We start from the raw sequence: 27,615 nt of genomic DNA, 5'->3' as shown, positions 1-27,615 counted from the left end.
GATTTCTTTTCGCAGAATGAATCATTCATGCTTACATATTGCAGTATAGGTAAGCCTACTCCACAGGACCACATGATAACTCACCTTAGTGGATTTCAGTTTCTTCTCATACTGTAGTCTTTCACTCTCCATCTCAGTCACTCTGTACCTCAGTTCATTCATCTCCAGAACCATGTCCTGATAGGGGAGAGAAAGACCGCATTACCCACAGTGTACTGGGGAAGGAGGGAAGCTGCATACAACATGCTTGTTCAATCAGAGAATTTCTCAAAAGTAAAAGGAGTCCTACAACAGTCACCCCGATGGCTTGATAAACCATATGGTAAGACTGCTTGTTCCTCATGCGCTACTTAAGATACGTCAAAACTTGGCCATGGTTTTCATTTGATCAAAATAAATATTTTGAACCCTGAAGAAGGCAGCTTAGCTGTCGTCTTATCACATCGGAGTGATTCGAGTGTGCAGCTTTGCTTTTTCTTATCAAAATAAGCCAATACAGAGAATGTTCTCCCACATACTCCAAGGCCAACTACTGATCCCCACGGAGACCATACCATAGGTCTATCGGACAATTTTCTTGGGCCACTATAACTATTTTGCCAATTGGATTGGTCCCCTCTACCACACGGAACCCCACTAATCTACCGACGGAAACGCACGAGGTGGCTAAAAACAGACCATCGTCTGCCAGCTTGCTACCCATGGCCCGACTAGCTGTCTGAATCACCTTGACCCCAACCAACCTCACTACTCACTGGACCCTTATGATCACTCGGCTAAGCATGCCTCTCCTTAATGTCAATATGCCTTGTCCATTGCTTTTCTGGTTAGTGTTTATTGGCTTATTTCACTGTAGAGCCTCTGGCCCTGCTCATTATACCTTATCCAACCTTTCAGTTCCACCACCCACACATGCGATGACATCACCTGGTTTCAATGATGTTTCTAGAGACAATATCTCTCTCATCATCACTCAATGCCTAGGTTTACCTCCACTGTATTCACATCCTACCATACCTTTTTCTGTACATTATACCTTGAAGCTATTTTATCGCCCCCAGAAACCTGCTCCTTTTACTCTCTGTTCCGGACGTCCTAGACGACCAATTCTCACAGCTTTTAGCCGTACCCTTATCCTACTCCTCCTCTGTTCCTCTGGCATGTAGAGGTGAATCCAGGCCCTGCAGTGCCTAGCTCCACTCCTTTTCCCCAGGCGCTCTCTTTTGATGACTTCAGTAACCGTAATAGCCTTGGTTTCATGCATGTTAACATTAGAAGCCTCCTCCCCAAGTTTGTTTTATTCACTGCTTTAGCGCACTCTGCCAACCCGGATGTCCTAGCCGTGTCTGAATCCTGAATTAGGAAGACCACCAAAAACTCTGAAATCTCCATCCCTAACTACAACATTTCCAGACAAGATAGAATGGCCAAAGGGGGCGGTGTTGCAATCTACTGCAGAGATAGCCTGCAGAGTTCTGTGCTACTATCCAGGTCTGTACCCAAACAATTTCAACTTCACCTTTTAAAAATCCACCTCTCTAAAAACAAGTCTCTCACCGTTGCCACCTGCTATAGACCACCCTCTGCCCCCAGCTGTGCTCTGGACACCATATGCGAACTGATTGCCCCCCATCTATCTTCAGAGCTCGTGCTGCTAGGTGACCAAAACTGGGACATGCTTAACACCCCAGCCATCCTACAATCTAAGCTTGATGCCCTCAATCTCACACAAATTATCAATGAACCTACCAGGTACCACCCCAAAGCCGTAAACACGGGCACTCTCATAGATATCATCCTAACCAACTTGCCCTCTAAATACACCTCTACTGTTTTCAACCAAGATCTCAGCGATCACTGCCTCATTGCCTGCATCCGTAATGGGTCAGCGGTGAAACGACCTCCATTCATCACTGTCAAACGCTCCCTGAAACACTTCAGCGAGCAGGCCTTTCTAATCGACCTGGCCCGGGTATCCTGGAAGGATAGTGACCTCATCCCGTCAGTAGAGGATGCCTGGTTATTTTTTTTAAATGCCTTCCTCACCATCTTTAATAAGCATGCCCCAATCAAGAAATTTAGAACCAGGAACACATATAGCCCTTGGTTCTCTCCAGACCTGACTGCCCTTAACCAACACAAAAACATCCTGTGGCGTTCTGCATTAGCATCGAACAGTCCCCGTGATATGCAACTTTTCAGGGAAGTTAGAAACCAATATACACAGGCAGTTAGAAAAGCCAAGGCTAGCATTATCAAGCAGAAATTTGCTTCCTGCAACACAAACTCAAAAAAGTTCTGGGACACTAAAGTCCATGGAAAATAAGAGCACCTCCTTCCAGTTCAACCTCTCATGTCGTCTGAGATTCCCAAAGATTGGAAAGCAGCTGCGGTCATCCCCCTCTTCAAAGGGGGGGGGGACATTCTTGACCCAAACTGCTACAGACCTATATCTATCCTACCCTGCCTTTCTAAGGTCTTCGAAAGCCAAGTCAACAAACAGATTACCGACCATTTCGAATCCCACCGTACCTTCTCCGCTATGCAATCTGGTTTCAGAGCTGGTCATGGGTGCACCTCAGCCACGCTCAAGGTCCTAAACGAATCTTAACCGCCATCAATAAGAAACAATACTGTGCAGCCGTAGTCATTGACCTGGCCAAGGCTTTCGACTGTCAATCACCACATCCTCATTGGCAGACTCAATAGCTTTGGTTTCTCAAATGATTGCCTCGCCTGGTTCACCAGCTACTTCTCTGATAGAAGTGTGTCAGTGTGTCAAATCGAGGGCCTGTTGTCCGGACCTCTGGCAGTCTCTGGGGGTGCCACAGGGTTAAATTCTTGGGCTGACTCTCTTCTCTGTATACATCAATGATGTCGCTCTTGCTGCTGGTGAGCCTCTGATCCACCTCTACGCAGACGACACCATTTTGTATACTTCTGACCCTTCCTTGGACACTTAACAACCCTCCAGACGAGCTTCAATGCCTAACAACTCTCCTTCCGTGGCCTCCAACTGCTCTTAAATACAAGTAAAACTAAATGCATGCTCTTCAACCGATCGCTGCCTGCACCTGCCCGCCCATCGAGCATCACTACTCTGGACGGCTCTGACTTAGAATATGTGGACAACTACAAATACCTAGGTGTCTGGTTAGACTGTAAACTCTCCTTCCAGACTCACTCAAACATCTCCAATCCAAAGTTAAATCTAGAATTGGCTTCCTATTTCGCAACAAAGCATTCTGCCAAACATACCCTCGTAAAACTGACCATCCTACCGATCCTCGACTTCGGCGATGTCATTTACAAAATAGCCTCCAACACCCTACTCAATAAAGTGGATGCAGTCTATCACAGTGCCATCCGTTTTGTCACCAAAGCCCCATATACTACCCACCACTGCGACCTGTACGCTCTCGTCGGCTGGCCCTCGTTTCATACTCGTCGCCAAACCCACTGGCTCCAGGTCATCTACAAGACCCTGCTAAGTAAAGTCCCCCCTTATCTCAGCTCACTGGTCACCATATCAGCACCCACCTGTAGCACACGCTTCAGCAGGTATATCTCTCTGGTCACCCGCAAAGCCAATTCCTCCTTTGGCCGCCTCTCCTTCCAGTTCTCTGCTGCCAATGACTGGAACGAACTACAAAAATCTCTGAAACTAGAAACACTTATCGCCCTCACTAGCTTTAAGCACCAGCTGTCAGAGCAGCTCACAGATTACTGCACCTGTACATAGCCCATCTATGTTTAGCCCAAACAACTACCTCTTCCCCTACTCTATTTATTTAGCTCCTTTGCACTCCATTATTTATATTTCTACTTGCCACTTTCTTCCACTACAAATCTACCATTCCTGTGTTTTACTTGCTATATTGTATGTACTTCGCCACCATGGCCTTTTTTTGCCTTTACCTCCCTTATCTCACCTCATTTGCTCACATTGTATATAGACTTATTTTTCTACTGTATTATTGACTGTATGTTTGTTTTACTCCATGTGTAACTCTGGGTTGTATGTGTCAAACTGCTTTGCTTTATCTTGGCCAGGTCGCAACTGTAAATGAGAACTTGTTCTCAACTTGCCTACCTGGTTAAATAAAGGAGAAATAAGAATAAATGTGATGAGGGACTACTTTACAGGGACAGTAGAAATCCCAGAGCTGTGCTGCTTTGCTCCGAACTGTCGTGTAAACAAGATATGAACAACCTTTTTGGTCTTTGTTGGCAACCACACATCCAGAGGTAAGTCAAATCTACACATTTCCCCATTATCAAAACCCAAATGACAGACATTTATGTTTAAGAGCAACTCATGCATATTTTCAAACAAGGCACAATTCCAGTGCCCCTGGCCATGGTAACTGGCATTCTCTTGGCAGTGAACAGTCTCTTTACTTGCCCCAACACACTGTGGCTTTGAACACGATGACATAAGCCTCCCCTCCCCACACAGTTTTCAGGCAGCAAGAAAGGGTGTGTGTGTGTGTGTGTGTGAGAGTGAGAGAAAGAGAGAAAGACTGCAAGAAGAATCAATCCTAAAGCAGAGGCTTCCCATTCCATACCTCATTGTCGCTGAAGTCAAAGTGCAGTCTGTCCGTCTCGGATGAGTTCAGCTTCAGGTTGGACACCTCAGCCATCAGGTCCTGTTTCTGAGTCTCCAGAGCCGTTCTGCACAGGAGCTCCTGTGAAACCACAAAACAGACTAAATATAGTCAACACACACGCACAGAGCTTGCCTTGCTTGCTTGGTTTTGCTGTTCAGCAGTGGTGACAATAACATAACTTCAACAGAGCCCCATGTTCAGGGGCCATTCTCCTCCAAACTGACCTGTTGCAGCATCTCCTCAGTGGCGTTCAGTTTCTCCCGGTGCTCATCCAAACACATGTCCAAGTCCCTTATCTTCTCCCCCTGTGCCTCCACCTGGTCTGTCAACACACTCACCTGCACAGGAACACATGGGTAAGACTAAGTTGCTCTTATACCTGTGTAGTAAGAGAGTAATTACAATATTAACATAAACATAATTATGGTGCATAGTAATGGAGTTGAGTTACTACACCAAGTTCATTAAAGCCTGGTCCCAGATGTGTATGTGCTGTATAGTCAATTCCTCAAATCAAACTTTATTGGTCACATACACATGGTTAGCAGATGTTAATGAGAGTGTAGTGAAATGCTTGTGCTTCTAGTTCTAACCGTGCAGTAATATCTAACAAGTAATCTAACAATTTCACAACAACCTTATACACACACACACAAGTGTAAAGGAATGAATAAGAATATGTACATATAAATATATGGATGAGCGATGGCCGAACAGCATAGGCAAGATGTAATAGATGGTATGGAGTACAGTATATACATATGAGATGAGTAATGTAGGGTATGTAAACATTATATAAAGTGGCGTTGTTTAAAGTGACTAGTGATACATTTATTACATTTATTACATCCAATTTCTAATTATTAAAGTGGCTAGAGATGAGTCAGGATGTTGGCAGCAGCCACTCAATGTTAGTGATGGCCTTGAGATAGAAGCTGTTTTTCAGTCTCTCTGTCCCAGCTGATGCACCTGTACTGACCTCGCCTTCTGGATGATAGCAGGGTGAACAGGCAGTGGCTCGGGTGGTTGTTGTCCTTGATGATCTTTTTGGCCTTCCTGTGACATCGGGTGGTGTAGGTGTCCTGGAGGGCAGGAAGTTTGCCCGCGGTGATGCGTTGTGCAGACCTCACTACCCTCTGGAGAGCCTTACGGTTATGGGCGGAGATACAGCCCGACAGGATGCTCTCGATTGTGCATCTGTAAAAGTTTGTGAGTGTTTTTGGTGACAAGCCAAATTTCTTCAGCCTCCTGAGGTTGAAAAGGCGCTGTTGCGCCTTCACCACGCTGTCTGTGTGGGTGGACCATTTCAGTTTGTCCGTGATGTGTACTCAGAGGGACTTAAAACTTTCCACCTTCTCCACTACTGTCCCATCGATGTGGATAGGGGGGTGCTCCCTCTGCTGTTTCCTGAAGTCCACGATCATTTCCTTTGTTTTGTTGATGTTGAGTGAGAGGTTATTTTCCTGACACCACACTCCCAGGGCCCTCACCTCCTCCCTGTAGGCCGTCTCGTCGTTGTTGGTAATCAAGCCTACCACTGTAGTGTCGTCTGCAAACTTGATGATTGAGTTGGAGGCGTGCATGGCCATGCAGTCATTGGTGAACAGGGAGTACAGGAGAGGGCTGAGAACGCACCCTTGTGGGGCCCCAGTGTTGAGGATCAGCGGGGTGGAGATGTTATCTACCTTCACCACCTGGGGGCGTCCCGTCAGAAAGTCCAGGACCCAGTTGCACAGGGCGGGGTCGAGACCCAGGGTCTCAAGCTTAATGACGAGTTTTGAGGGTACTATGGCGTTAAATGCTGAGCTGTAATCGATGAACAGCATTCTTACATAGGTATTCCTCTTGTCCAGATGGGTTAGGGCAGTGTGCAGTATGATTTCGATTGCGTCATCTGTGGACCTATTGGGGCGGTCAGCAAATTGGACTGGGTCTAGGGTGATAGGTAGGGTGGAGGTGATATGATCCTTGACTAGTCTCTCAAAGCACTTCATGATGACAGAAGTGAGTGCTACGGGACGATAGTCATTTAGTTCAGTTACCTTAGCTTTCTTGGGAACAGGAACACCGGTGGCCCTCTTGAAGCATGTGGGAACAGCAGACTGCGATAGGGATTGATTGAATATGTCCATAAACACACCAGCCAGCTGGTCTGCGCATGCTCTGAGGGAGCGACTAGGGATGCCGTCTTGGCCGGCAGCCTTGCGAGGGTTAACACATTTAAATGTTTTACTCACGTTGGTTGCGGTGAAGGAGAGCCCGCAGGTTTTGGTAGCAGGTTAGGAGGTTATGGTCATTGTCATGTCAAACATATTTGTAAATTGGCTATTTTAAGTCAAATCAGTTCTGGGACAAAGCTAAGTTCATTACAATAAAAAGGTAACTTACTGACAATCAGTTTTGTTGTAATGCCCTTAAATGAGCCATTAATGCTGCCTGGGAAAGATGGCTACTACCTATGACATGTTGTTGTGTACAGTACCTGAAGCACCAGGGATTCCTTGTCACCCTCCAGCCGAGACAGTCTCTCCTGGTAGAGGTCCCCGCCCATGGAGATGTGGTGACCATTGGACTGCAGGCAGGCACAGAGAAGACAACATTAAGAGTCAGTGAAAGAGTAGCTCTTGGGATTGGTCTGTGAGTGTTAACATACAGCCTCCAATAGTATTTTGTGATACTGTTAAACATAAATGTTCAAGTTATGAGTAGCTGGACAGCGTGGACACGAGGTGGCTTTGGGTTCTGAGATGAAGTCTCTATTACACTGGTAAAGCTTTATGACATGCTCAGTGCTTAATGTGTCAAGATCCAGTCAGATCAAGCTAAAGAGCGGTGCTGTGGCAACATTGGTCACTGAGGTACTCTGGAGTATGTCCTAGGGTGAACACGGCATATTTGAAGTGCCTTAAACACAGACAATTATCAGACAACAAATCGCACAAGAGTCTTTCGAGTGACAGCTTTGTGTGATTGATGTTGCATTTGCCCTTTCCTTTGCCTGCAACACCTTAAATGGTCGAAGAGACTAGCGTACACACAGAGTGGGTTTCAGCTGAGAGTTACTGGTGTACACACAGGCTCTGGCATTTCCCTGGCCCAGATCCTAGATCCCAGTGGTCTCCGCAGCAAGCAGTGGGTTCCCACCACATCAGTGGGTTGTTTCTCACAGCGGTCTGTCACAAACCCTGGCTTTTATCTCCCATTTCCAGGAGAATACTGACTACAGCATACTCTAAGAGTTCAGGGAGATGTTTGCTTTGTAAATTCCGAGGACCTGTTTCCGGACATTGGAGCCTCATATTAGAGGTGTTCTTGTAACATTCAAAGCAAGGACAGGCTGAAGAACTGCGAACAAGATGATCAGGTAAATGGCCAGATGGGCTTCACATAGTTAGTTTGAACTCCGTGTTCCAGAAACATTTCTGCTGTAAAACAGCTGCAACACAGAATGGAACGAAGAGATTATAGGCTTAATCATTCATATACTATTAGTCAGCACAAAGAATCAACGTTTTTACCAGTTGCCTTTGATAAGGGTGTGCTGGCTGGTTGCTCTACAGCAAGATCCTCTAGCTGCCCAATGGAGCTTCAACCCCAACCAACATTTAGAGAGTTTATATATTACTACTCTGCTGCTAAAACTGACCAGGAAATGTCTGTGATAATGTATCCCCTGATACCATACTTCTCCTTTAAATAGCAGTAGAGCTCTTCAACGTACCATCCCAGATTCCCCACAAGACGAGTCTCAGGCATGTTGTTGTTGCAGTGACACAGGAGAGAATAACAGGAGGGACACCACAACAACAGAGGTCCCCTTTGTGGACCTAACCTTATCACACCGTAAATCACCACACAGCAACAGCAGGCCTATATTTACACATTCCGTGACATGTCTGGACAAACACCAGCCGTAACACGACACCGCTGTGGAGACTAATGTGATGAGGGATGTCATTGGAGCTGAACATGAACTTTAAATGAATGCAACAGTCGTCTCCTATGTCGGTTTACAGTACGTCTGACATTCTCTTAGTCCTCTCATCACAGATTTGTGTGTCTCTCCCTAATCACTAGATGTGACAAAGGATTTCATACACATGGCTTTGAGTAGGTGCTAGATAAAGTACATTTTAGCACCAGCGAAACCAGGAAGACTTTGCAGTCCCCACACTGTGATACAGCACATTCAACCACAGAGATTTATCATCAACATCATGGGTGGATGCATCTGAAACAGCACCCTATTCCTTATATAGTGCACTACTTTTGACTGGTCTCACCATCAGGTGTCCCTGCTGCAGCCAGTCCACCAGGCTGTCTGCGGTGGCGTCAGGGATCTGGCAGCGCAGGCCCTCCCTCTCCTCTGTGTCCATCAGCTCCAGCACGCCCCGGAGGTCCTCCAGCAGGTTCAGCGCCCGCAGGCTGCCCATGAAGGGAGAGGTGGGCGACTGGCAGTCAAACAGCCCGTTAGAGTAGTCCATAGCCTTGGAACCTGGGGGGGAGGAAACTCAATTAAACAATTTCCATACTTTAAAGATGGAGAAAGATGCTCTATTTGCAGTTAGCCTCCCCATGAAAGAAGTTCAGTCATTTATAAGGTCTATTAAATGATATAACTTCATCAAATGACTATGTTGTATTTTAGCCCAAGAAAGAGGACATTCTGTGCAATGTATAACAGGTTCACAACAGCCCTGCATTTCTAGAGTAGAGTGAAAATAACTCTCGGTTATACCATTACGTCACTGCTCCTCATTACAGGAACTAGCCGACACGACAAGTGAGGAAATCTAGCTAATTTACACACGAAACTCAACAGGGAAACACAGCTACAGGCCAGAGAAAGAGTGGGATAGCGAAAGAGAGACAGAAAGAGAAAGAGAACAAGAGAGAGAGCAAGACAGAGAAAGAGCTTGAATGAGGACAGAAGAAAGGCTAGAGTTACTTGGGAAACGTAGACATCATGTGATCGGACAGTTAACTGAAATGTCAGGCCTATAATTAACCCAATGCATAAAATAAGATTAGCCTTAAAGCTTGTCCATGCTGACTCTGTGCATTAACATTACTGTACTAATACAGCCATACTGAAGTACTGAGATGGGCTTCACATTTATCCCCATCAGCTACAGTAATACATTTAACTGCCACGTGTTGAATTCATCTATCAAACCACAATGGGAAATGTCCACTTCTTGAAGAAAAGACTTTAGGGAATGGCCTGACATAGCAGTTCTTGCCTGAAAACATGATCATCAAAAACAGTTAACATTAGGGACAGAGACATGAGGGGATAGTACTTGCTCAAACTAGCCTGAGAGTGTGATCATCATAATGATCTGGTATTCACAGTTAGTCAGTCTAAAAATGTTCTTCTGCCTCTTGAAATGTGTGTTGCAGAGCTACACTGGTTGGACCAGGTATGACCATTAATCCTTCAGTGAGCATTGAGAAAGGAATATTGTACTGTAAATTAATTTCTGTATGTATCAAGTGTCTCAGAGGAAGAGTGCTGCTCTAGGATCAGCTCTCCGCCCCCTCCATATAATCTTATTCATTATGATCCAAAAGGCCAAACTGATCCCGAATCAGCACTCCTACTCAGACTCTTTGTTAACACAGTCCCAGGTCTAACTATCCAACTCCGATAGTGTTGCGCCACAGAGATCAGTCATTGTTCTTCAGCACGCCAACACAGCAGTGACAGAGACTGATATTCTTACCTGCTATTATCCCATCCATCTGCTCCAAGGCTGCTGCCAACATGTCACTGGCATCAGACATCATCTTCAACACTCAGTGGGCACCCTGGGAGAAAGAAAAGGGGCAATGAACCATTAAGCTATATGTAATTAAGGGCTAGGAGTTTTTCCTGACCCACTAGGGTTTGGCAATACATGCCACTTATTGACTTCATGGGAGGTTGGTGGCACCTTAAATGGGGAGGAAGGGCTCATGGTAAATGACTGGAGTGGAATGGAATCAAATACTATAAACATATGGTTTCCAGGTGTTTGATGCCATTCCATTTGAGACGTTCTTCCCTCAGCAGCCTCCACTGACTGACTTACTTTGCAGTGAGTGCATACATTTTTTGTATGTGATCCCTGTGGAATGGAACCCATGACCGTGGCATTACTAGTGCCATGGTCTTACCAACTGAGCCGTGGTCGGGTGATAAGGGAATGTATATGTTTAAAGGTAATGATTAAACAATTCCACCCTGAAACGTAATTATGACATTATGTAACATATATAACAAATAATTAGACAAATGTAACTATTAGTAATAATTCGATTCTGTAACATGTATAATGAATTAGAATGATAAACTCAGTCTAAAAAGGTTTGGTCGAGACAAGTAGAAATGTGTGTGACTAAGAAAATACAGAGAACAATTAAACTCTGTATGACCTGACCTGGCTAGAACTCTGAGAAACTTACGGCAGGACAGGGAGTCCCATCAATGCCCCTCTAATCTCTGGGGGATGGAACTGCCAGCTTGGTAGTGATAAACAGTGGTGAGAACTATGGGGAAGGATACATCCCACCTACTGTCCGTGTGTATGTATGGGCGTAGGCTATCTACTGTTTGTGTGTAGTTTATGCACGTAAGTAGGGAGGGAGTGAGTTATAAAATGACATGTTCTTTGTATTCAGAACGTTCTCGTGAATAAACTTTACGGACCTTTTGCATAAGCCGAGTCTTTGCCTAATTATTATTAAACCCAGGGTCTTACAAACCTCGGGGATTGGTCAAAGCTTATTGATTGTTAGTTATTACCATTGGGATTGAAAATTCTCGTGAAAGCGAAGGAAAAACTGCTGGCCATAGGTATAGGCTTGTAGGTCTACTTACACCTTATTACTTAGATGTAATCTCCACATCACCAGAGCAAGAGCTTAAACCAGAATGCGCAAGAACATAAAAAAACATGGCTAGGTTTTGGCTATTTTTATTTAACTAGGCAAGTCAGTTAAGAACAAATTCTTATTTACAATGATGGCCTAACAAAAGGCCTCCTGCGGGGATGGGGGCTGGGATAAAAATAATAATTTTATATATATATATATATATATATTTATTATCACAACAAGAGAGACACCACAACACTACATAGAGACTTAAGACAACACAGCATGGTAGCAACACCAAATGACAACATGGTAGCAACAAGAAGAATACTATTAGAACTTAAAGGATTCCTCTTAGTCATACATGGCTGCTGACAGCATAGCCGGTCATGAAAACACATGGTTGGGTAGAATAGTTTACACTAAGTAGACAACTGTTGAGGAGACAGAAATATGCGAGTGCAGACTTACAGTTAATAACGTCATATCATGGAGGAGACGTGACAAATGGAGCATCATCATCTTAGAGAAATGGCATTCATAGATCTGTATTCTGTAAATAGTCTGTATTTCACATGGACTTGTCTCCACAACACCATAAACGTCAGTCATAAATAAGCTACAGTATTACAGTGGCTCTGTGTGTATACAAGGGCTGCAAAACAAGGAACTGGAAATAATAAAATGTATAAAGAAAATAAGTGCAGGGCATTCTGGACCAGAATCATGTGGTAAAAATGATGTTGTGCAGAGTTAAAGGTTCTCTTTTGGAAAATACAAATAGCCAGACATCTTTGGATTCAGTAGTATCAAACATTTGAACAGCTTTTGAGCAGCCATGTAGTAAATCCAGAGCAGTCCTAAAGCCCCAGCAGCAGCCCCTGACTGTACACCTCAATAAGGAGCTGTGTTGATAAGCCTGTCATTTCATAATCTATCCACCCAAATTAACATCCAAACGAGAAATACGATCTCCTTCTTGTGCTTAAGGTGAAATGTTGGCCAATGTTAAGCCCTTCCTGTGTTCCCTAGGTTACCCTGTGAGGCGTGGGTCATTGGACACACATTTAGAATAATAATTAAGCCATTTACCCCACTTATTGGCACAGTGAGTGAGCCACCGCTATGGACACTGGACACTTTGTTTTGGAGACCAGCGAGGAAACATCTTCTGGGCCCTAGTTTGGAGAAAGGCCCAAAAAGCACAGCATGGCCATTCTCTCAGTCTAGCTTCCTGATCAAAAGGCACACACACACACAGAGACTCTTCATCACTAACAATACAGACCTTTTCTATGCCAAAACTACATTCTCATAGAATTTATGTTTTGAGCTACAACAGTCTTGCATGAGTACGACACTGCTTTACAATTTGAGTCTATAAGGTTCTGCCTGCTTCTCAGACAATCATCACGGTCGATTTAAGCAGCCCCCCACACCTCTCTGATTCAGAGGGGTTGGGTTAAATGCGGAAGACACATTTCAGTTGAATGCATTCAGTTGTAAAACTGACTAGGTATCCCCCTTTACCCTTCCCACTCACACAGTGCAGTGTTCTCCATGGTATGGGCCAAGAAAAACTCCACTCCTGAGAGCTTTCCTTCACTGGCTGCTGACTCACTTCCTGGGGGGAGGACCCCAATGTGTTAGGGCGTAACACTGTTCTACTTTTATGGAAACCACCCAGCCACCTACCACTGTCATTTCAGCATTCCTGTGGTCAACATCTTCCTTATGGAAAACACATACAATGAATGCATCAGGATTTCCCCCGCTAGTGTTGAAAATGCTGTTGAAAACACCTACATCATACAACGTTGTATTATCGTTATCAGATGATTTATGAGTCATTCATATCTTCAGCAAATTGTGTAAATTGGAGATTTTGTTGAGATGATTTAGGCTACAGTAGCTAACAACCAAAAATCTCTGCCTAGGTTTTTGAGAGAAGGCCTGAAATTAACTTCACACTAACTTAAAGAGCTGTGTTAAGTAAATTAGTATTTAGCTGCCATTATCAAAAGAGCACAAAAATGTGTGCTTTGCTAATGCTACCCCCCAAAAGGTCTCCATACATAATTTGGGGCTAATCAGTCATTTTAAAGTCATTCAAAGGATTTCTGTTAAACACTTCAAGAGTTGCTAACACCCTTTTATCTTTTCTCTGTCCCAGAAATGTAATTCCAGAGTTCCTGGTAAATCTTTATTTAGTAACTTTCAGAAGCAGTCGTTTTTCTAAATAGTTTGGATTTGTATCAGGCCCACGTTTGAAGTCATTTAAAAAGGAAAAAATATTCCAAAACTCATGACGAAAAATAGAACTAGCCTAATCATGTCACCAAGACAATGAACGTCAGTGACACAAAACTGTCATAAAGCACAACAAAAGTCAGTCACTTTTCTTTCTAAAAAGTTGCATCTTCACTTATGTTAGCTGCAAAATGTTCAAAGCTTTAAAGATTAGAGAGATTGGAGATTGAAACAGACTTGTCTCACGGCAAAAATCAGCTAAAAAAAGTATTTTATTTTGTCTTTTTCACTCGCCACAGTAGACTGCACTTGACTCAGCACAATACAAAAAAGACCATGAACTCTTCGAGGTCAAGAGAAATATGCTATTAGGCCCCATTCCCACTATGAGATATGAATGAGAGTGAGGAGCAGAGATATCTACTTTTCAATTCACATTACATCCTTGCCTTACCTTTCGTTGTCTGGCAACGCGACATTCTTGGTCCGCAGCTCAAATTAACCGTAAATATCAAAGTAACCACTAGCCAGTAAGCACAAACTATTCAACAATGACAAACTTTTCCTCTTAAACATATTACACTTAAGAAATACGGCACATCGAAGGGCTGTTCTTAAGCAAGTGCAATGCGGAGTGCCTGGACACAGCTCTTAGCCGTGGTATATTGGCCATATACAGTACCAAAAACCCGAAGTGCCTTAATGCTATTACAAACTGTTTACCAACGTAACTAGAATAATACAAATAAAATGTTTTGTCATACCCATGGTATATGGTCTGATATACCACGGCATTCAGCCAATCAGCATTCAGGGCTCGAACCACCCAGTTTATAATTAAGCAATAAGGCACGAAGGGGTGTAGTATATGGCCAATATACCACGGCTATGGGCTGTTCTTATGTACGACGCAACGCAGAGTGCCTGGATACAGCCCTTAGCATTGGTATATTGGCCATATACCACAAACCCCGAGGTGCCTTATTGCTATTATAAAAACTGGTTACCAACGTAATTAGAGCAGTAAAAATAAATGTTTTGTCATTCCCATGGAATATGGTCTGATATATCACAGCTGTCAGCCATTCAGCATTCACGGCTTGAACAACCCAGTTTATAATATTGAATAATGCAACCAAACCATATTACACTCTTGAATAATGCAAGATGTGCAGACAATTAAAGGGTTTATTTTCTCGTCTGTTGGCTACACTCATTACATTTTAGCTTCAAGAGAGTGGCTAAGAGCAATTCAAGTAAAGTTAGCCTACCAAAAATGAATGATTAACCTTCTCATATGAAAAAAAAAAGAACAGTAGACCTATCTTAAAAAAATGAAGCCTGGGTTTGTTGTATCAATATCATGCAAATCAGTACATGTGATGAAAGCAAATTGCAACTGAAAATGTCGGTATAAGTGAATTCAATGCAACAAGTTGTTTTATATGGAAGACCTACTGCCCCTTTAAGAGCTAGAATTGATTCTCACCAAAAAATGTTGCCTTCTCACACTATTCAAATCCCACAATCGAATTAACAGTTAATGAAGCGCTCTTAGCCTATGGATTACATAGAGCAAACAAATAATCTGAACTACAAACTCCACACATACAGTTGAAGTCGGAAGTTTACATACACCTTAGCCAAATACATTTGAACTTAGTTTCACAATTCCTGACATTTAATCCTAGTAAAAATTCCGCGTCTTAAGTCAGTTAGGATCACCACTTTATTTTAAGAATGTGAAATGTCAGAATAATAGTGGAGAATGATTTACTTCAGCTTTTATTTCTTTCATCACATTCCCAGTGGGTCAGAAGTTTACATACTTTCAATTAGTATTTGGTAGCGTTGCCTTTAAATTGTTTAACTTGGGTCAAACGTGTCGAGTAGCCTTCTACAAGTTTCCCATAGTAAATTGGGTGAATTTTGGCCCATCCTCCTGACAGAGCTGGTGTAACTGAGTCAGGTTTGTAGGCCTCCTTGCTCACACACGCTTTTTCAGTTCTGCGCACAAATTTATGCCATTGAGGTCAGGGCTTTGTGATGGCCACTCCAATACCTTGACTTTGTGGCCTTAAGCCATTTTGCCACAACTATGCTTGGGATCATTGTCCATTTGGAAGACCCATTTGCAACCAAGCTTTAACTTCCTGACTGATGTCTTGAGATGTTGCTTCAATATATCCACAGAATTTTCCATCCTCAAGGAAGCCATCTATTTTGTGAAGTGCACCAGTCCCTCCTGCAGCAAAAGTTGTAGAAACATCAAGGATGATCAAGGTAAACAGGAAGCACATGATCTCAATTTCGAGTCTCACAGCAATGGGTCTGAATACTTATGTAAATAAGGTATCCGTTTTATTTGTAATTTGCTAAAATTTCTAAAAAACATTTTTGGGCTTTGTCGTCATTATGGGGTAGTGTGTGTAGATTGATGAGGAAAAAAATATTATTTAATACATTTTAGAATAAGGATGTAACGTAATAAAATGTGTAAAAAGGGAAGGGGTCCGAATACTTTCCAAATGCACTGTATGTATAGTCACTTTACCCCGACATACATGTTAATAACTAACCCGTATCACAGCACATTGACTCGGTATTGGTACCCCTTGTATATAGACTAGTTGTTATTTTATTGTGTTACTATTTTTCCTTTATTTTGCTAATTTGTATTACTTTTTTTTAAAAAGTTGGTTAAGGGCCCGTAAGTAAGGATTTCAAGATAAGGTCTATCTACACCTGTTGTATTCAAATCAAATTTTATTGGTCACATACACATGGTTAGCAGATGTTAATGAGAGTGTAGTGAAATGCTTGTGCTTCTAGTTCCAACAGTGAAGTAATATCTAACAAGTAATCTAACAATTCCCCAACAACTACCTAATACACACAAATCTAAAGGGGTAAATGAGAATATGTACATATCAGTATATGGATGAGCGATGGCCGAGTGGCATAGGCAAGGTGCTGTAGATGGTATAAAATACATTATACACGTGATAAGTAATGTAAGATATGTAAACATTATTAAAGTGGCATTATTTAAAAGTGGCACTGTTTAAAGTGACTAGTGATCCATTTACTAAAGTGTCCAGTGATTGGGTCTCAGTGTAAGCAACAGCCAAATCACTGAGTTAGTGATGGCTGTTTAACAGTCTGATGACCTTGAGATAGAAGCTGTTTTTCAGTCTCTCGGTCCCTGCTTTGATGCACCTGTACTGACCTCGCCTTCTGGATGATAGCAGTGTGAACAGGCAGTGGCTCGGGTGGTTGTTGTCCTTGCTAATCTTTTCGGCCTTCCTGTGACGTCGGCTGCTATAGGTGTCACGGAGGGCAGGTAGTTTACCCCCGGTGATATGTTGTGCAGACCACCTTCTTCACCACAAGTCTTTGTGTGGGTGGACCATTTCAGTGTCTGATGTGTACCCCGAGGAACTTAAAACTTTCCACCTTCTCCACTACTGTCCCATCGATGTGGATAGGGGGGTGCTCCCTCTGCTGTTTCCTGAAGTCCACGGTCATCTCCTTTGTTTTGTTGACATTGAGTGAGGTTATTTTCCTGACACTACACTCCGAGTGGCCTCACCTCCCACTGTAGGCCGTCTCGTCATGGTTGGTGATCAAGTCCACTACTGTTGTGACGTCTGCAAACTTGATGATTGAGTTGGAGGCGTGCATGGCCACAGAGTCGTGGGTGAACAGGGAGTACAGGAGAGGGCTGAGCACACAACCTTGTGGGGCCCCAGTGTTGAGGGTCAGCGAAGTGTAGATGTTGTTTCCTACCTTCACCACCTGTGGGCGGCCCGTCAGAAAGTTCAGGACCCAGTTGCACAAGGAGGGGTTGAGACCCAGGGCCTCCAGCTTGATGAGCTTGGAGGGTACTATGGTGTTGAATGCTGAGCTGTAGTCAATGAACAGCACTCTTACATATGTATTATTTTTGTTCAGATGGGATAGGGCAGTGTGCAGTGAGATGGCGATTGCGTCATCTGTGGACCTGTTGGGGTGGTATGCAAACTGAAGTGGGTCTAGGGTGGCCGGTAAGGTGGCGGTGGTATGATCCTTGACAAGCCTCTCAAAGCACTTCATGATGACACGGGGCGGTAGTCATTTAGTTCAGTAATCTTTGCCTTCTTGGGTACAGGAACAATGGTAGCCATCTTGAAGCATGTGGGGACAACAGACTGGGATAGGGAGCGATTAAATAGGTCTGGAAACTCACCAGCCAGCTGGTCTGCGCATGCTCTGAGGACGCAGCTAGGGATGCTGCCTGGGCCAGCAACCATGCGAGGGTTAACAAGTTTAAATGTTTTACTCAGCCACTGAGGAGGAGAGGGGGATGCAGTCTTTGTTAGCGATCCACAACGGTGGCACTGTATTATCCTCAAAGCGGGCAAAGAAGGTGTTTAGTGTGTCTGGAAGCGTGATGTCGGTATCCGTGACGTGGCTGTTTTTGTAGTCAGTGATTTCCTGCAGACCCTGCCACATACGTCATGTGTCTGAGCCGTTGAATTGCAACTCCACCTTGTCCCTGTATCGGCATTTGGCTTGTTTGATTGCCTTGCGGAGCAAATAACTACAATGTTTACACATTCAGCCATACCTCCAGACCTCTTTCCGTGGTTAAAAGTGGTAGATCGAGCTTTCAGTTTTACGCGTGACGTGGCGCATGTGACAAATGTTATTTGTCAAGTGAAATCAATAACGGATCATAGCTTTTGTATGTCATGGAAGGAGCTTTGTGTTTTGTACACAGTGTAGACAGTACCAGTCAAAAGTTTGGACACACCTACTCATTCAAGTTTTTATTTTTTTATTTTTACTATTTTCTACATTGTAGAATAATAGTGATGACATAAAAACTAACACATGGAATCATGTAGTAACCAAAAAAAAAATTTGTTAAATAAATCCAAATATATTTTATATGTGAGATTATTCAAAGTCACCACCCTTTGCCTTGGTGACAGTTTTGCACACGCTTGGCATTCTCTCAACCAGTTTCATGAGGTAGTCACCTGGAAAGCATTTCAATTAACAGGTGTGCCTTGTTAAAAGTTAATTTATGGAATTTCTTTCCTTCTTAATGCGTTTGAGCTAATCAGTTGTGTTGTGACAAGGTAGGGAGGGCATACAGATGATAGCCCTATTTGGTAAAAGACCAAGTCCATATTATGGCAAGAACAGCTCAAATTAGAGGAACAGTCCATCATTACTTTAAGACATGAAGGTCAGTCAATGTGGAACATTTTCAAAACTTTTAAAGTTTCTTCAACTGCAGTTGCAAAAACCATCAAACACTATGATGAAATTGGCTCTCATGAGGACCGCCACAGGAAAGGAAGACCCAGAGTTACCTCTGCTGCAGAGGTCAAGTTCATTAGAGTGACCAGCCTCAGAAATTGCAGCCCAAATAAAAATGCTTCACAGAGTTCAAGTAACAGACACATCAACATCAACTGTTCAGAGGAGACTACATGAATCAGGCCTTCATGGTCAAATTGTTGCAAAGAAACCACTACATCAATAAGAAGAAGAGACTTGCTTGGGCCAAGAAACGCGAGCAATGGACGGATGATCTCCGCATGTGTGGTTCCCACTGTGAAGCATGGAGGAGGAGCTGCGATGGTGTAGGGGTGCTTTGCTGGTGACATTGTCAGTGATTTATTTAGAATTCAGGGGACACTTAACCATCATAGCTACCACAGCATTCTGCAGTGATACGCCACGCCATCCCATCTGGTTTGCACTTAGGGGCACGATCATTTGTTTTTCAACAGGACAATGATCCAAAACACACCTTCAGGCTGTGTAAGGGATAATTGACCAAGAAGGAGAGTAACTGAGTGCTGCATCAGATCACCTGGCCTCCACAATCACCGGACCTCAACCCAATTGAGATGGTTTGGGATGAGTTGGACCGCAGAGTGAAGGAAACGCAGCCACCAAGTGCTCAGCATTTGAGGGTGGCAACTTTAAAGAGTTATTTCATAGTTGATGTTTTCACTATTATTCCAAAGTAGAAAATAGTAAAAATTAAGAAAAACCCTTGAATGAATAGGTTTGTCCAAACTTTTGACTGGTACTGTATTGCATGTTGGCAAATGTTTGAAAATGAAGTTTTATTGGTTGCTTCCCGGGCATGTTGTACGGCACCACTTTTTCCTAATGGAAACCCTGCCATGCACATCAAGTCTCTGTGTTCCATAAGCGCCACTTCTACTAAGTGCAAGAAGACACAATCAGCTATTGTTGACGCTGAAAGGGGTTTGAACTGACAAGCCTACAAAGACTAAGAACGTGTGCAAGAAATCACAATGACAATACCAAGCCACAACACACTGCACAGTAACGGCAGCTGTCTGACTGAATATGCTTTTCAGACCTACAGTACTCTACTGAGTAAAAACATTATTCAACAGTCACTCACAAACACTTGTCCTCAAGAGGAAACTTCTGGCATGCAATCCACTGGGGCAGAGTAATGAGCTCAAGGGAAAGAAGGGAGAGAGACTCTCACTAATGGCTTTTCAGATCCATCAGTTTTGGGCTCTTCAGGCTGAGAAAGCATCACAACCCATCCTCTGCACAGCACAGAGCACTACGCTAGTCCCAGGTCATATTTAATCAGACACCAAACAGAAGAAAATGGACTGAAAAAGAGAGGGACAACTTGGACTTGTCCTATAAGAAATGCTCATTTTCATTTCAGTTGAGAAATGTTTTAAAACGTTTTCCGCTGTGTGCCCTGATGAACACAACCCTGACATACAAAACCCTGTCCTATGCTGAACTCTGCCTGCCTGCCTAACAGAGAGAAACCCATCTCCTGGTACATGCTGCAGAAAAACACTGTCCTGAGGGCCACTCATCTGGGAAGAAAAGAAGCATTGATGGCAGCCATGCAACTCTGGCTCTGACTTCCAAGAGATCGAGCTGAGACGCGTTGCATTGTTTCTCTGGCAGTAAAGTGCTCTGTATAGGAAAGAGGATTTTACGATGTTGGCACCAATTCCTATGTGTAGCATCAGACAGCCACTGAGGGACAGTAATGTTTATCCAGTTGACAATAAAATAAATGCAAATCTAAAGATACTCATAAACATACAAACCTCTGATTCAGCTAGTGCTGGATCTACCGAAGATGTCATTTAAAGAGTTGTAGAAAGACTTGCTTCCCTTTTAGGATTTGATCTCGAGTTGACTCATATGCCTTGACTAAACCCCTTTCCCCAGTTAACGACACTGAACACGCAAACTTTTTGACCAATTCTGAGCCTTGCTTTCTTACTCTGTAATATTCTCCTCTTAGCTCCAAGGCGTAATGCACTCCCCAGCACAGGAAATAGCAACACCAGACTGCTGTACTGAGGGTGAAGGACAGAAGGTAATAACATTGCTAAGTGACAGAGCACTGGAGGTTACCTGGATCTTTTCAGTCACGAAAGTTACTTAGCTCATGCCATATCTCTTGCTATTCAGCATGCAGCACCTTCTCGTACAGCAGTATTCGCTGCGGTCTAGTGATGTTTTTCTACTGTAAGTTTGGTTCCCCAATAAATCTATTATATTGCTCTCTATTATAAGTGCCCCATTTCTATATGCCAATGTGCGTGCAACAAACACAGTGCCAGTATGCCAACATGTTGCTATTTACACTAAGGATAGGCACAGTTATTCTAATAGCCAAAGAAACATTAGTATTAAATTACTTGCAAGGGTATTCATATTTTTTGTTGTTGCCTATTTTGTCTAACTTGCGCGAGTCGGTTTGGCTACTTTCACCCTCCCCTAGATGTCAGACACACTGACCCCTGCTTCTCTCGCGCCCCTCCCCACCTGTGTGTGAGGAAACAAGAACAGTTGACCGCGTGAGCAAGTCCCCATTGAAGTAGAAAAAAATCAAATATCTTTAAAAACACATGCATTGACTATCCGGATATCCTGAACCCCCCCAAAATGATGATATTATTCTAATAGTAGTGAAATCATTTCCATCCCTAATTTACACGTGCTGTCCTCACGTTCAGAGCTGTCCAGAGGTATTCCCACCTGCATACGATCACGGCATTGCTATTCCCCAGGCAGGAGATGCATTTGAGCCATCCAGGGCAGGCAGCCTCTAGGACACTGGCTGATCTGAAATAGCCCCCAGCTATTTCAAACCTGGGTCTGGGTGAGATGGCAAAATATATCACAAATGTTACACCCCACACAACTATAAGTTACACCCCCCACAACTATAAGTTACACCCCCCACAACTATAAGTTACACCCCCCACAACTATAAGTTACACCCCACACAACTATAAGTTACACCCCACACAACTATAAGTTACACCCCCCACAACTATAAGTTACACCCCACACAACTATAAGTTACACCCCACACAACTATAAGTTACACCCCCCACAACTATAAGTTACACCCCCCACAACTATAAGTTACACCCCCCACAACTATAAGTTACACCCCACACAACTATAAGTTACACCCCCCACAACTATAAGTTACACCCCACACAACTATAAGTTACACCCCACACAACTATAAGTTACACCCCACACAACTATAAGTTACACCCCCCACAACTATAAGTTACACCCCCCACAACTATAAGAAAAGAGAGATGGCTAAAGGGGCGTCCGCGCGCACGCGCACACACACACACACACACACACCACAGTTGAAGTCGGAAGTTTACAAACTAGTTTTAATGACTCCAACCTAAGTGTTTCAACCACTCCACAAATTTCTTGTTAACAAACTATAGTTTTGGCAAGTCGGTTAGGACATCTACTTTGTGCATGACGTAATTGTTCCAACAATTGTTTACAGGCAGATTATTTCACTGTATCACAATTCCAGTGGGTCAGAAGTTTGCAAACTAAGTTGACTGTGCCTTTAAATAGCTTGGAAAATTCCAGAAAATGTCATGGCTTTAGAAGCTTATGATACGCTAATTGACATCATTTGAGTCAATTGGAGGTGTACCTGTGGATGTACTTCAAGGCCTACCTTCAAACTCAGTGCCTCTTTGCTTGACATCACGGGAAAATCAAAACAAATCAGCCAAGACCTCAGAAAAAAAATTGTAGACCTCAAGTCTGGTTCATCCTTAGGAGCAATTTCCAAAACGCCTGAAGGTACCATGTTCATCTGTACAAACAATAGTCCGCAAGTATAAACACCATGGGACCACGCAGCCATAATACCGCTCAGGAAGGAGACGCGTTCTGTCTCCTAGAGATGAACATACTTTGGTGCGAAAAGTGCAAATCAATCCCAGAACAATAGCAAAGGACCTTGTGGAGATGCTGGAGGAAACAGGTACAAAAGTATCTATATCCACAGTAAAACGAGTCCTATATTGACATAACCTGAAAGGCGGCTCAGCATGACCATCGTTATGTTTGGAGGAAAAAGGGGGAGGATTACAAGCTGAAGAACACCATCCAAACCGTGAAGCACGGGGGTGGCAGCATCATGATGTGGGGGTGCTTTGCTGCAGGAGGGACTGGTGCACTTCACAAAATAGATGGCATCATGAGGAAAAAAAATTCTGTGGATATATTGAAGCAACATCTCAAGACATCACTCAGGAAGTTAAAGCTTGGTCGCAAATGGGTCTTCCAAATGGACAATGAGGTCGACCTCTACTATACACCTGAGTGAACGTAAGAGAAGCAGTTATTCAGCTTCGGTGCTTAAGCATTCCAAGAGCACAAATAGGAAGAAACATTTGCATTCCAATTTGGACCTCTAGAGCAGATCAGACTCACTCCCAAAATGTTAATTTAGAGCCCTGCTATTTAATGTCACCAAAGCCCCATATACTACCCACCATTGCGACCTGTATGCTCTCGTTGGCTGGTCTTTGCTACATATTCGTCGCCAAACCCACTGGCTCCAGGTCATCTATAAGTCTTTGCTTGGTAAAGCTCCGCCTTATCTCAGCTCACTGGTCACCATAACACCCACTCGTAGCACGCTCTCCAGCAGGTATATTTCACTGGTCATCCCCAAAGCCAACACCTCTTTGGCCGCCTTTCCTTCCAGTTTTCTGCTGCCAATGACTGGAACGAATTGCAAAAATCACTGAAGTTGGGGACTTATATCTCCCTCACTAACTTCAAGCATCGGCTGTCAGATCGCTGCAGCTGTACACAGCCCATCTGTAAATAGCCCATGCAACCAACGACCTACCTCATCCCCATATTTGTCTTTTTTCTGCTCTTTTGCACACCAGTATTTCTACTTGCACATCCTCATCTGCACATCTATCACTCCAGTGTTAATTGCTCAATTGTAATTACTTCGCTACTATGGCCTATTTGCTGCCTTCCCTCCTTACTTCATTTGCACACACTGTTTACAGATTTTCTATTGTGTTATTGACTATGTTTGCTTATCTCATGTGTAACTCTGTTGTTTTTATCTTGGCCACGTCGCAGTTGTAAATGAGAACTTGTTCTGAACTTGCCTACCTGGTTAAATAAAGGTAAAATAAAATAAATAAAAAATGCCACTCAACAAAAAAGACATTAAACATATGCCTGATAAGGGAACATACCAATGATTCCATTGAACAGTCAAACTGATTTTACCATTCACTTCCATTTCACTGAAAGATATTTGCTATCGGAAAAGTCTAAATGGGATCCTTGCAATGGGGTGACGTCCAGCTCTGACATCACCTCATTGAAGTTCACATTTAAAATGGTTAAGGTACGGATTAAAGTTAGGGATGTCCCAAGGATCCCACTTAGCATATATTTGCTATTGTGCAGTGGAGGAGAGCAAGCTCTGACAAATGAGCTCAAGGGGTTCCCTGACATTTGAAACAGTGTAGCAGCACATTTGTGGAAAAGACAGGAGGAGAGCAGTGCTCTGAAAAAGGGGCAAAATTATAATTGTCGTCATCTTGAAGTCTATTTGGCTATTTGCTGCAGTAGCCTCCTTTTGAGAAGCATTCTCCATCGAACAGCTCATGCAGAAATGTAAACAGAAGACGTTAGAGCAGGGCTCGCCAACCCTGTTCCTGGAGAGCTACCCTCATGTAGGTTTTCAATCCAACCAGCTGTAACTAATCTCATTCAGCTAATCAACTAGCAAATTATTAAAATCAGGTGCTAGATTAGGGTTGGAGCGAAAACCTACCGGAGGGTGGCGCTCCAGGAATAGGGTTGGAGAGCCCTGCGCTAAAGAAATAGAACAAAATATATATATATATTTTGTTCTAAGTCATAACAGTTGACTCAACTAGTGTGTGGATCAAAATAAATTCTACCTTATAAGCTTAGCGAAAAGAATGAATCAACCTGAATCTAGGTGAGAACATTCGTGGCATTCTGTTAAAACGCTGCTGTTTGAACAACTGTTGCGAAATCGGTAACATATTGATGAATGGAAGCATCACAGCTGTCTGTAGATCAGGGATATGCCCCCTGGGGCCCGCGGAGGTACTGCAGTTGGTCCGCTAAAATATGGATTGGTCCCCCCCATGTTTTTATGAATATTGCTAGCAACCGAACAAACTTTGAATTACATACCTACAGTATTAACAGAGGAGATCATCTTCTGTCAAATTATGGCAACTTTATTTTTCAAGTCCTAATATTGAGCAAGTTACACTCATTGGCGCCAATTATACTCACTGGAGTATCTGACATAGGCTTTGAAAAAGCACCCGTGTAAAGGCTTTCTTGACTTGGACAGACATTTTTGCCAACACAGGGCTAACCATTGTTTAACTAGCTAAACAGCTGCTCTTGAAGAAAATGTGGTTTGGAGTTACAGTACCTTTCTAACTAATAGGCTACAGAACAGGTTTCACCAATTGGCGGCCCACAGGCCGGATTTGGCCCACGGGTGATTTTACTTGGCAACCCAAGTTCTTTGCTTGGCCTTACTGAAGAGCTCAGTGACTTTCAACATGGCAATGTCATAGGATGCCACCTTTCCAAAAAGTCAGTTTGCCACCGAGTGCTGAAGTGCGTAGCGAGTAAAAATAGTCTGTCCTCGGTTGCAATACTCACTACCGAGTTCCAAACGGTCTCTGGAAGCAACGTCAGCACAATAACTGTTCGTCGGGAGTGTCGTGAAATGGGTTTCCATGGCCGAGCAGCCGTACACAAGTCTAAGATTACCATGCACACTGCCAAGTTCGGCTGGAGTGGTGTAAAGCTTGCCGCCATTGGACTCTGGAGCAGTGTAAATGCGTTCTCTGGAGTGATGAATCACGTTTCCCATCAGGCAGTCCAACGAACGAATCTGGGTTTGGCAAATGCCAGAAGAACGCAACCTGCCCAAATGCATAGTGCCAACTGTAAAGTTTGGTGGAGGAAGCATAATGGTCTGGAGCTGTTTTTAATGGTTTAGGCTCCCTCGTTCCAGTGAAGGGAAATCTTAACGCTACAGCATATAATGACATTCTAGGCAATTCTGTGCTTCCAACTTCGTGGCAACAGTTTGGGAAAGGCCCTTTCCTGTTTCAGCATGACAATGCCCCCATGCACAAAGCGAGGTCCATACAGAAATGGTTTGTCGAGATCGGTGTGGAAGAACTTGACTTGCCTGCACAGAGCCCTGATCTCAACCCCATCGAACACCTTTGGGATGAATTGGAACGCCGACTGCGAGCGAGGCCTAATCGCCCAACTTCAGTGCCTGACCTCACTAATGCTCGTAGCTGAATGGAAGCAAGTCCCTGCAGCAATGTTCCAACATCTAGTGGAAAGCCTTCCCAGAAGAGTGGAGGCTGTTATAGCAGCAAAGGGGGTGGCCAACTCCATATTAATGCCCTTGATTTTGGAATGAAATGTTCAACGAGCAGGTGTCCACATAACATACTTTTGGTCATGTAGTGTGTGTTTGGTATGGTTACATAAGACATATGGTTATTTAAGGAAAAAACAAAAGTAGGGTGGTTGGTCGGGGTGGATGGGTGGGCGTATAACGCGAATGTCCAGCTAGCTAACAGTCACCTAGTTAGAATTGTAACAAATCATACATTTAGCAAATTCTTAACATATAGTAAATTTTTCAGATTTGTAACATATTGTACGTGTCGCTAATTCCTAACATATAATACAAATTGTAATTAGTAACATATTTAAAAAATAATAAAGAACCCTTATTTTACCAGGATGAATGAGCCAATTCTAGACTGGGGATGATTAGTTGATTGACGGTATGAGGGCCAGATTGGGAATTTAGCGAGGACACAGGGGTTAACACCCTTACTCTTACGATATATGGAATCTTTAGTGAACACAGAGAGTCAGGACATCCATTTAACGTCCAATCCGAAATAAATATAAGGTTGATGACATCCACAAATTAATACATACCATACGAAAAGTAACAACATACCATACTAAATCGAGTGTCTCAGATTAACAGACAGAATGAGACCAGACTGGGCCCCCTGACCATCGCTCAAGAAGAAAAAAATAAATCGTCCCGCAGCTATATTTAGTTGAAAATCCCTGCTATCGAGTTATACTTCCTCTTCCAACAACGTGGGGAGGTCAAAATAATAAAAACTCAATTATATAATTTTTTAAAATGTTCATTACCTCTCCTTGCCATTATTATTCACCTGACAGGACGTGACATTTTGTTTTTGTTAACATATGATTGGGGTCCCTGGGCAAGAAAAGGTTGAAGACCCCTGCTGTAGATTAAAGTGAGAAGCCACGTTGCTGGCTACATGCTATCTGTTAGGATTAATTCTTATACAATTTCACTTTTTTTTAACTAATTTGACGTACGTAGGCTACACTCATTCACTGGAACAAAATAAAAGCTGTCAAGTTTCCTTGCAAAGAACTCAATGTGCAAAACTAACATTGCAATAGTATGTCATTAAAAGTGCTCATATTAGAA

General features: G+C 43.3%; 1 protein-coding gene across 11 annotated transcripts in view; it reads right to left on the bottom strand.

The window, feature by feature from the left end:
• ppfibp1b (PPFIA binding protein 1b) overlaps positions 1 to 27,615 on the bottom strand; it is a 48,124-nt gene that overhangs the window by 20,230 nt on the left and 279 nt on the right. For 10 of the 11 annotated variants that reach the window (XM_029758812.1, XM_029758815.1, XM_029758814.1 and 7 more), the window contains exons 2-7: positions 10,337 to 10,421; positions 8,894 to 9,105; positions 7,093 to 7,182; positions 4,835 to 4,948; positions 4,569 to 4,688; positions 85 to 177 (exon numbers count right to left, since the gene is read on the bottom strand). In XM_029758812.1, the coding sequence (XP_029614672.1) occupies positions 85 to 177; positions 4,569 to 4,688; positions 4,835 to 4,948; positions 7,093 to 7,182; positions 8,894 to 9,105; positions 10,337 to 10,400 (693 nt within the window). In that variant the 5' untranslated portion in view covers positions 10,401 to 10,421. Of the gene's footprint in view, positions 1 to 84; positions 178 to 4,568; positions 4,689 to 4,834; positions 4,949 to 7,092; positions 7,183 to 8,893; positions 9,106 to 10,336; positions 10,422 to 12,560; positions 12,648 to 27,615 lie in introns of those variants that run through there. The other variant, XM_029758813.1, reaches the window with a different exon arrangement.

The sequence above is a fragment of the Salmo trutta genome, chromosome 7, assembly GCF_901001165.1.
Source record: "Salmo trutta chromosome 7, fSalTru1.1, whole genome shotgun sequence".
NCBI classification, from domain to species: Eukaryota; Metazoa; Chordata; class Actinopteri; order Salmoniformes; family Salmonidae; genus Salmo; species Salmo trutta.
This window is presented reverse-complemented; position numbering and strand designations above follow the sequence as displayed.